This window comes from Bos indicus, chromosome 19 (assembly GCF_029378745.1).
Source record: "Bos indicus isolate NIAB-ARS_2022 breed Sahiwal x Tharparkar chromosome 19, NIAB-ARS_B.indTharparkar_mat_pri_1.0, whole genome shotgun sequence".
Taxonomy (NCBI): Eukaryota; Metazoa; Chordata; class Mammalia; order Artiodactyla; family Bovidae; genus Bos; species Bos indicus.
Genome location: NC_091778.1, coordinates 22390441 through 22400324, shown reverse-complemented (window position 1 = coordinate 22400324; position 9884 = coordinate 22390441). Strand labels below are relative to the sequence as shown.

At 44.2% G+C, this 9884-nt stretch overlaps 1 protein-coding gene across 3 annotated transcripts in view; it reads left to right on the top strand.

Moving 5' to 3' along the window:
• The first annotated feature begins 8981 nt into the window (after positions 1-8981).
• Positions 8982-9884, top strand: part of SSH2 (slingshot protein phosphatase 2) — a 246552-nt gene continuing 245649 nt past the window's right edge. For 2 of the 3 annotated variants that reach the window (XM_019980926.2, XM_019980923.2), the window contains exon 1: positions 8983-9258. In XM_019980926.2, the coding sequence (XP_019836485.2) occupies positions 9196-9258 (63 nt within the window). In that variant the 5' untranslated portion in view covers positions 8983-9195. Of the gene's footprint in view, positions 9259-9884 lie in introns of all 3 variants that reach the window. The other variant, XM_019980924.2, reaches the window with a different exon arrangement.

Here is a 9884-nt window from a genome sequence, read left to right as displayed (position 1 = left end):
TAACTATCCCTTCCCCCTGGCAACCATAAGTTCGAGAAACAGCTTTAATGGTAAAACAGTTTCATTATTATTTATGGTAGAAGCCCAGGGAGTTTATGCGAGTATATTATAAGGGAGTTAAAGGAAGGAGCACGAAATATAATACGGGTTGACTGGAATTTATTGATATGGGTACCTGTATCAGAAATTCAGAATTTAATGTATTAGCACCTACAGTGACATTCAGTATTTGTTTTTATTAATTCAGTATTTATTTATTTATTCAGTATTTATTTGTTAAGTTCACTGAAACTTGGACTCCATAGTGGCCTACGTTTAATTGAGCTAAGGTACAGGAACTTCCCTGGATAAGGAATCCACAGTAAGAGGAATCAAAAGGCTTAGGGATATGGGGTAGATATGTCACATGCTGCTGCTGCTAAGTCGCTTCAGTCATGTCCGACTCTGTGCGACCCCATAGACGGCAGCCCACCAGGCTCCCCCATCCCTGAGATTCTCCAGGCAAGAACACTGGAGTGGGTTGCCACTGCCTTCTCCAGATATGTCACATATTGACTTGCATATCTACTCCCAAATATATCCTCTGAGAGGACTTGGGGAGGGTTCCTTCACTAAAGCATTGCAAAATACATTAGTGCCTGGGAATATTTGTATCCTTGAAAAGTTCTATGTTGGCTTTCTTCTGTAGGCAAAGCATGATGGGATGATCCGTTCGAGTAGCGGAGGCCAAATGTCAGTGTTTATCCACCAAAGACAAAGTGGGCACATAACGAGAAGTAGAGATACAGTGGTTATCAGATTTCTTTTGGCATTCAGCTAAATGATTATGGGTGGTTCTAGGATTAGAATAGATGACCAGTCAGCTCAGATGGTAAAGATTCTGCCTGCAACACAGGAGACCTGGGTTTGATCCCTGGGTCAGGAAGATCCCCTGGAGAAGGGAATGGCTGCCCACTCCAGTATGCTGGCCTGGGAAATTCTGTGGACAGAAGAGCCCGGTGGGGTGCAGTTCCATGGGGTCACAGAGTCAGACACGACTGAGCAACTAACAGTTTCTTTCACTTTCTAACAAAGTACTGATAATTCACACATAATATTTATTTAATATTTAGTTATTTATTTGTCTGTGCCGGGTCTTAGTTGCCACACATGAGATCATCAATCTTCACTGAAGCATGTGGGATTCTTTATTATCATTTTTTAAAGTTGCAGCATGTGAGATATTTTGATAAATAATCTGCCTGCAATACAGGAGACCCAGAGATGGACAGTAGGTCGGGATGATCCTGGGTCAGGATGATCCCCTGGAGAAGGGAATGGCAATCCACTTCAGTTTTCTTGCCTGGAAAATCCCATGGACAGAGGAGCCTGGCAGGCTACAGTCCATGGGATCGAAGTCAGACATGACTGAGTGACTAACACTACTACTACTCTGTGGGATCTTTATTTGCATCATTTGAACTCTTCGATGCAGCATATGGGGTTCTTTCTAGTTTCCTGTCCAGGGATTGAACCCTGGCCCCCTGCACTGGGAGAGAGGAGTCTAACCACTGGACCACAAGTAAGTCTCTACATATAATATCTTAAAATCTATATATACTGTGGCCCAAAATACGACTTTAGTCACCAGAGTAGAGAGTTCTGACTTCTCTCTCCCAGTTTCCAGACTTGAGCCCCTTAATTGAAAGGGAAAGCTGGATCCCCTTAAGGAAGGATTCTGCAGCACTGCCATAGTGTATACTGAAAACCTTCCCCCGTGTCTTTTCCACAGATAACTGTTGCCACTTCCTAAAATGACTGTGTAACGGGGGAAAAAAACAATATTCAGGTTTTGCAAGGATTTCTAAACACTGGCATTAATTGGTGCTAATTTCTGGGGACCCAAATGCATTCCACCAGTTTAAGTGGGACTTATACCAGGCATGGAGTCTTAACTCAAGTTTGAATCGCAGTGGGCACAGTGGGTCTATAGATCATTCTGTGATATTTCATTAGCTCTTGAACATACAATTAGGATACCTGGCAACTAGCAGAATTTCTGTTTTGGCCCTTTGATCTTGGAATAAGGACCATTACAGTATGAAGAACCAAGCTGAAGCCCTTGGGAACCCCCTTCCCCCTCATACACACACACCAGAGAGTAAACAAAAATCATTGCTTTTTTGGGATGGCAGAAAGGAAACTACAGAGTTTAGTAACACCAATAAAGACTTAAAGAAGCAGGAGTGATGAAATCTATCTCATGCCAATTAAAAAAAAAAGTAATTTATGTACTTGGCTGTACTGGGTCTTAGTTGTGCTATCTTCCCTACAGGTTCTTCAGCTGCTGCACGCGAATTCTTAGTTGCAGCACGTGGGCTCTAGTTCCCTGACCAGGGATCAGAACCCAGACCCCATGCACTGGGAGTGTGGAGTCTTAGCCACTGAACCACCAGGGAAGTCCTTATCTTACATCAATGTAACTTGATTGTTTGGCCTGTGACGAAGGCAGCTGGATCTTAGAGGATGACTATGGGTGATTATAAATTCAGTCTGGTGATGCCTCCAATTGCAGCTGCTCTTCCACATATAGTAACTTTACTGGAACAAACCAACACACAACTCATGTCACTTGGTATGCTGCTAGTGATCCAGCAAATGCTTTTTTCTCAATACAAATTGGCAAGAAACGCCAGAAGCAATTTGCTTTTACTTGGCAAGGCCAACAATATAACTTCACAGTCTTGCCCCAGGGCTATGTCAATTTTCCTGCTCTCTGCCATAATACAGTCCACAGAGATGTTGAGCATCTTGCCCTTCCAATCAGCATTAAGTTGATCCAGTGCATTGATAACATTATGCTGATCGGATCTGTGGAGCAAAAGGAGCAAGGTCTTTAACTGTCTTCATGAGATATATGCAAAACCAGAAGATGGAAGATAGATTCCACTTCTGGTATCAATTTCCACATCAACCAATTGCCTGTTATTTTTTTCCTCAGCTCCTTTTGTAATTTTCTTTCATGCTGGAGCTGGAGTGTGAAAACCACATTTCTTTGCCTTGCCAGCTGGCTCTGTTAAGCTCTGCTAATTGGGGGCATTGGAGGGAGACCCCAAGGCTGAGGAAGGACAAGAGGCTTGTTCCTTGCTGTCTATCTCATGACTGCTTCCTGTAGTGTGTTGGTTCCAGTATGCCTCACTCCAGCAATGCTTCTTTATTCTGGTAGTAGGAGATTCTTTCTGTAGCAACAGTTGAAACCAGTTTGCCGTTTTTCTACAGTTTTGTAATTTTCATTGACACCAGCCAGGGTTCTGCTGTAGAGGTCTGGGGCCCAGACTTCTGGTCCCCTGAAATACCCCCATCTAAGCCCAGAGACACCAACACCAGTCAGGCAGTGCCTCCTCAGAGATCTGAGGGGTCACTCCTCCAAGTTTGTGGGTTTTTTTCCGTTTAATGCCTTTGTTTAGGTTGTTTTTCAGCCTAAAGGTAGTAACAGTCACTACCTCTGTCATACCTTACATTTCTCTTTTTAGTTTTTCAGTCACCCCCTTAACTTCATACCTAGTTAACAATTCTTGTTAAATCACCTGTTCAATTAACTGGTTTGGTTTCTATCTCCTATCTGCTGCTGCTGCTGCTAAGTTGCTTCAGTCATGTCCGACTCTGTGCGACCCCATAGACGGCAGCCCATCAGGCTCCCCCGTCCCTGGGATTCTCCAGGCAAGAACACTGGAATGGGTTTCCAATTCCTTCTCCAATGCATGAAAGTGAAAAGTGAAAGTGAAGTCGCTCAGTCGTATCCGACTCTTAGCAGCCCCATGGACTGCAGCATACCAGGCTCCTCCGTCCATGGGATTTTCCAGGCAAGAGTACTGGAGTGGGTTGCCATTGCCTTCTCCGATCTCCTATCTGGACACTATCAAATAAAATTAGTATAAGATTATTAAAATTTAAGAAAAATTACAACCACGTAGAGGCAATATGGGCTTCCTTGGTGGCTCAGACGGTAAAGAATCTACCTGTGATATGGGAGACCAGGGTTCAATCCCAGGGTCAGGAAGATTCCCTGGAGGAGGGCATGGTAATCCACTCCAGTATTCTTGCCTGGAGAATCCCCATGGATGGAGAAGCCTGGCGGGCTACAGTCCATGGGGTCTCAAAGAGTTGGACACAATTGAGGAACTAAATGCAGCACAGAGGCAATATATGACTCAATCATACTCCATTTACTCTTAGCTACTATAAACTCTACGTGTATATGTTTCTATCTGGCTTTTTTGTTTTGGATATTTATTTATTTGGCTTAATTGAAGGTCTTAATTGCAGCACATGGTATTTTTCATTGTGGCCTGCAGACTTAGTTGCAGTATGCAGAATCTCTGTTGCTCTGCAGCCTGGCAATATTAGTTCCCTGACCCGGGACTGAACCCAAGTTCCCTGTTTGGCAAGGTGGATTCTTAATCCACTGAGCCACCAGGAAAGTCCCGATTTCTACTTGTTTTATTACTTTCTAACTTGTCATTTCAAATGTAAGAGGTTGGATTATTAAGGACGATTTTCCCCTCACATTTAACAAGCTTAGCTGTATAAACTATAGTCTGTTATATGACATACTTTTATATGTCTGTTATATGTTCCTTTAGTCTGTTATATGACTTTATCTGGTGTGTGATCAATGAGTTACAGATGTACTGCAAGATGGTTATCCATGCAGCCCCAGGAGCGGCCTGAAAGGACTAGGGTGGTTGGTGCCTCTACATAATTCACCCCTGGGCAGAAGCAGTTTGACATAAGGATTCTCAAAGAGTAACCCAAAGAATCAGAGTCTGATGATCCATCCTAGTGTGCCCCATGGTCCCATAGGAGGCAAACACATAGGGGACTTGCTTTATTAAAGCAAGTATCCTCGAATAAAGGAACAAAGCCAAAGAATGTTCTATCTCCAGGACATCACTTTCATAGGCCAGTTGGAGTATATACTGCTGTTCATCACAAACATTGAGCCCTGAAGCTGCTGGAGGAGTGCTTGTTCCAGGCACTCAAGGAGCAGGACTCAGAGCCTAATGTGTGGCCAAGAAAGGCAGGGAGGTCTGTCAGATACTCCTCATGGATTCAGCTTTCCATCTCTCTCTTCATATATATTGAATTCTTCCCTTTGTTTATGGCTGATGTGTCCTTTCATTACATCCAAGTTAGCTGCAGAATTATTGCTCTCATAATACAGTCATACTCTGTGAATTGAAGTTTCATCGTTATTTTGTAAATTATACTTAATATGAAAAAGTTTGAGTGGATTCTAAATCCAGTCATGTTATCATAAAATATTACCACATTATGTTTTCTGGTGAGAAAAAAGTAAGAGCAATTAGTCATATATAATTTATGCTTGTAAATTTTGAATTGTTGTGAAATTATTTTAAATTTATCACCTACTTGTTCTCATCAATATATATAAGATGAATATAAATTCTCATCAAAATGACTACTAAGTGATCACTGTCAAACTGTCTTGTTCAGGAATTAGATGCAATCATTTCAATCATAAAACCCTACATAGAGAATGTTATGTTTATAGAAGCAATCTTGGGTTTTTCATTAAATTTTTGAAAAGCTTTATTTGGAAGCTTATGCAAACTCAATATTTTATATCATCCTTAATATGTTTGTTATTTTTCACATTATAACTATATACAGAAAATAACTTTTTCACCAAGCCCCTATTGCTTCCAAATCCCCTCTATTTTTTCCCAGTGTGCTGAACAAATATCATGATTTCTATAGATGTCATGATAAGAGAAAAGGTTGAGAGCCACTCCTTTAAATTTCATTTTTTTAAGATTTATTCATTTGGCTGCATTGGGTCTTACTTGCAGCATGCAGGATCTTCATTGCATCATGCAGGATTTTTCATTGTGGTGCATGGACTCTCTAGTTGTGGTACATGGGCTCAGTAGTTGCTTCACAGAATATGTTATCTTAGTTCTCTGACCAGGGATCCAACCCACACCCCCTGCATTTCAAGGCAGAATCTGAACCACTGGACCACCAGGGAAGCCCTGTTTTAAACTTTAGATCAGGATTCTTAACCTAGAGCCCCTTAATGGATTTCAGTGTGTGTGAAATATGTAAGTGCATCTTTCTGTGGAGATGGTTAATAGTTTTCATCAGGTTCTAAAAGCTTAAGAACCAGCTGATTACAGAAATTGCAAAAGCTCTTTTATAATTTCACCCCTGAAGAACCGTAATACAAGTCAAGGCTTAAACAAACTCCAATGGCACAAGGATCCAGATCAGTTCACCATGTGGCTGTACTGGGACTGCAGGCAAAGACTGAAAGCCAATATCATAAAGCGCGCATTTGCCCAGACCGTCTCTCTTTTCTAAAGCACTTTGTACATTTCTAGATTTCTCATATATACATATATATATATACACACACACACACACACATATATATGTATATGTATTTCCTATGGGGCCTAGCAAAGGCGACTGAAATAACAGTACTATTAAAGCCTACTGTAATTATTGGATGAGTTTTCCACTGCTAACAAGCTTTGAGAGATAGACAGATGTTTGTTTTTAAAACAGTGACTAGTATATGGTACACACTATTTTCTCAATTAATGGTGAATGACTCAATGTACATGCACCAACAACTTCCAAATCTTAGTTTCCTTAAAAAGTCATACACCAGGAAAAGTATTTCTCCTGTCAATAAATTAGCTTTCTATTACAAACCTTATGTGAATTTGGGTACCTTACAATCCTAATTTTGACCAGAATTTTATCACCTCAGGTGTGGTGAATAAAGATGTTCTATACCTTCCTATAAATGAGACATGTCTTGACCACAAATCTACTTCTCCTAATGTTAAGAAAAGGCATGGAATCATGTATTTTAAAATATTTTTATTACCTTTTTGCTTGATGCTATTTTCTATACATGGGGTATACTCAGAAAATGCTGACTGCACTTGGAACAAATTTAAGAGAATAACAAAATTATTTTAATTACACATGGGGTTTTACAGTTTATATTGCACTTCACTTTTTTTTTCTCACTTGAGAACAAGAATCCTGTGAGGTAGAACTCTATTGAATAAATAAACTAAAACTTAAAAACTTTAAGCCATTTGCTCAAGGTTTTACAGAGGCCAGGAACTAGAAGCGAGATCTCTAATCACTAAGGTGTGCTCTTTCCCACTGTAAGATTATTTTGCACTGTAAGATTATCATTGTCCAAAAGAATTTAAAATTGTGTTGCTACATAAAAGCAGATAATCAGTGTTGCTGTCCATGAGTCAGAAGTATATTACTAAGACCTACTGATTTGAATAACATTAAAAAATGTATTTTTATTGAAGGATAATTGCTTTACAGAATTTGAATAACACTTTTTTCTAGAACTATACTTTGGTTAATAAGCCATATTTCATTTATTTGTGTTCATTCAGCTTTCAGCAATGTAAAATTCTTGCCTAGGGATATAGCTTCCTGTTTGATCTGCTAAGCTTTGGTTCAAAGTTCTTACCTCTGAACTTTGTCTGCTCTTTTCCTGTTTACTAAATAGCTCTGGGAAAAACACAGTCAGATTGTTTAATCTGTGAACCGTACATCTTTGTTTAATTTTGGCTCGCAGGCACTCTTGACCACCACCAGGGGGCAAAAGACTACCAGCTGGCTTCTCTGCTGTACATTCGACATAGGACTGTACAGTACAGGGACCCTCAGTGTCTGATTCTTGATGGAACCTCCCTGCTAATTATTTCAACCACAGGGCCCCAGGGAGAGAACAAAGGCTCAGCACAGAGGGCTCCAGTGGCACTTAACCATACAGCAGCCAGAAGGAGCTCAAGGCCGCTCTGCCAATTTACAAGAAGCAATAAGATCCAAGAGACTTTGAGTGACAAACAAGAGGCGGTGGGTTAATAACTGCAAACTCCTGAATGTCTGCGTTTTACAGATATGTTATGTATGGTGGTATTTACCAGCACATCCACTCAAATTGAGAAATAGCTTTGTCAACTCTCTTTCTCTGTGTAATCAATCTATGGTATTTACATGGCGTGATTTCCACCCCCGCCCCCCTTAAATCTTGATTTTTCAATATATTCTTGGCTTAGGTTCAGCTGATGATTTATCTTTTAGAAAACGATTTCTTTAGAATATTCAATCGACATTTCGCATGTGTCTATGAAATAATGAAATCTAGAGACGGAGAGAAGGAAAAGCCCAACGAGCAAATCCTGTTTAAAAGAGAATTTCTTCCCAGCAGGAAGCAAGTGGGAGGTAAATAGCAGGTTGGACCCTTGTAACTCCGCGAGTCCAGCTTTCTCGGCTTCCCCCAGGCTCTCTCGGCCTCCCTGCACTTCAGGAATAATGAATGAGCCCTTAGACAGGGGCCAGGGTAATAGAGGAAGCACGAGGGTACCGTGAAGACTCTCGGGGTATAAAATTACAAATCCTTCTTTCTTTCAAAAAGTCTCATCATAAAACATGAACTCAGAGCGGAAGGGTGGGAAAGCTCAGAAAAAAGCCCTCGAGAGCCGGGTCAACGGTAAGGTTTCTAGCCCAGAAAGTCCCATCCGCGCTCAGAGGAAGCGTTTGAAACCTCGCGGCGCCCTTTCCCACCCGGAAACTCGTTCGCCTCAGGATTTTCACCTCCGTTTCTTCTCACTAAGGTGGGTTAAGCTGTGCGCCCAACCTCGGGAATAAGAAAAGGCTGTCCTTCGAGAGTGGGGACTCCAGCGACACCCCCTCCCCAGCCGCAGAACCCTCTCCCTAACCCACCCCCTCAAACCCCCAGCGCGGCCTAACCCAGAGCCCAGGGGGAAACCCCGAGAGGGGGCGGCGGCCCGAGGCGCACGCACCCGGCCGGCTTCCGGCAACTCAAGGGTTACGGCCAGGCGGCGGCGCGCGAGGAGGGGAGAGGCGGTTGCTGACAGGTGGCGCCTGCGCACTGGGAGCGCTCATTGTGCCCCGCAGCTGCCGAACCGCCCGCCCGCCAGCCAGCCAGCCGCCCGCTCGGCGCGTCAGTCTGCGAGAGTCCGGTGGTGGGTGCGGAGTCTGCGGCCGTTCGCGCGGCCTCCTCTTCCTCCCTGTTCCCTTCGCCCCCACCCCACACCCCTTTGCCCCATCCCGGCTCCGTCACCCTCCCGCCCCCCCACACTCGGGACAAGAATGCCCTGCCCGGAACAGCCCAGCAGCGCCTAGATGGCTTTGGTCACGGTCCAGCGGTCGCCTACCCCCAGCACTACCTCCAGCCCCTGCGCCTCGGTGAGTCCCCTCCCGGCAGCCGCTCCGCTCGCTTCTGTCACTGCGGCTCCGCTTTGCCTCAGCGGGTCCCGCCGAGCGCCACTGCGCACGCGCCGCGCCGCTTCCCAGGCCTTGGCACCCGGCTGCCGCGAACCCCCCACCCCCCCCCCCCCATCTTAAAGACGAGCCGCAGGAACTACAGGACGTTGATTTGTGCCTCCGTCACTCTGAGCATCTAGCGCCTCACCATCCTTGCCCCGAAGCCCCCTGTGGCATGCTTTCCTCTGGCTTGAGCACTTCCTTTCGGGAATGAGTCATTCTTGCTTTTCACCCTCCCCCTTCCTTTTACCCTCTGTTGCTCTGCTGCAGGGAGAGGACCCCGGGACTCCTGCCATGCCCCTTACCCACACCCACATCCCCTTACCCACACCCATTTCAGGGACCCATTCCGTCTTCGCCCACTGCCCGCCCTTCTTCGGGCTCTCCGGGCGTCTGCCTTCTCCCTGGTCACTTGCTGTCTTTCTTGTGTCCTGTCCGTTGGGCTTCATTGGACGGCTGAACTGTAGTTACTCCTAGGTTTCTCGCCATCTCCCCTCCCCCAGAGGGTGGCGGGGGTCTTTGCTTCTTGGACCTCTCACCTTTCCTCG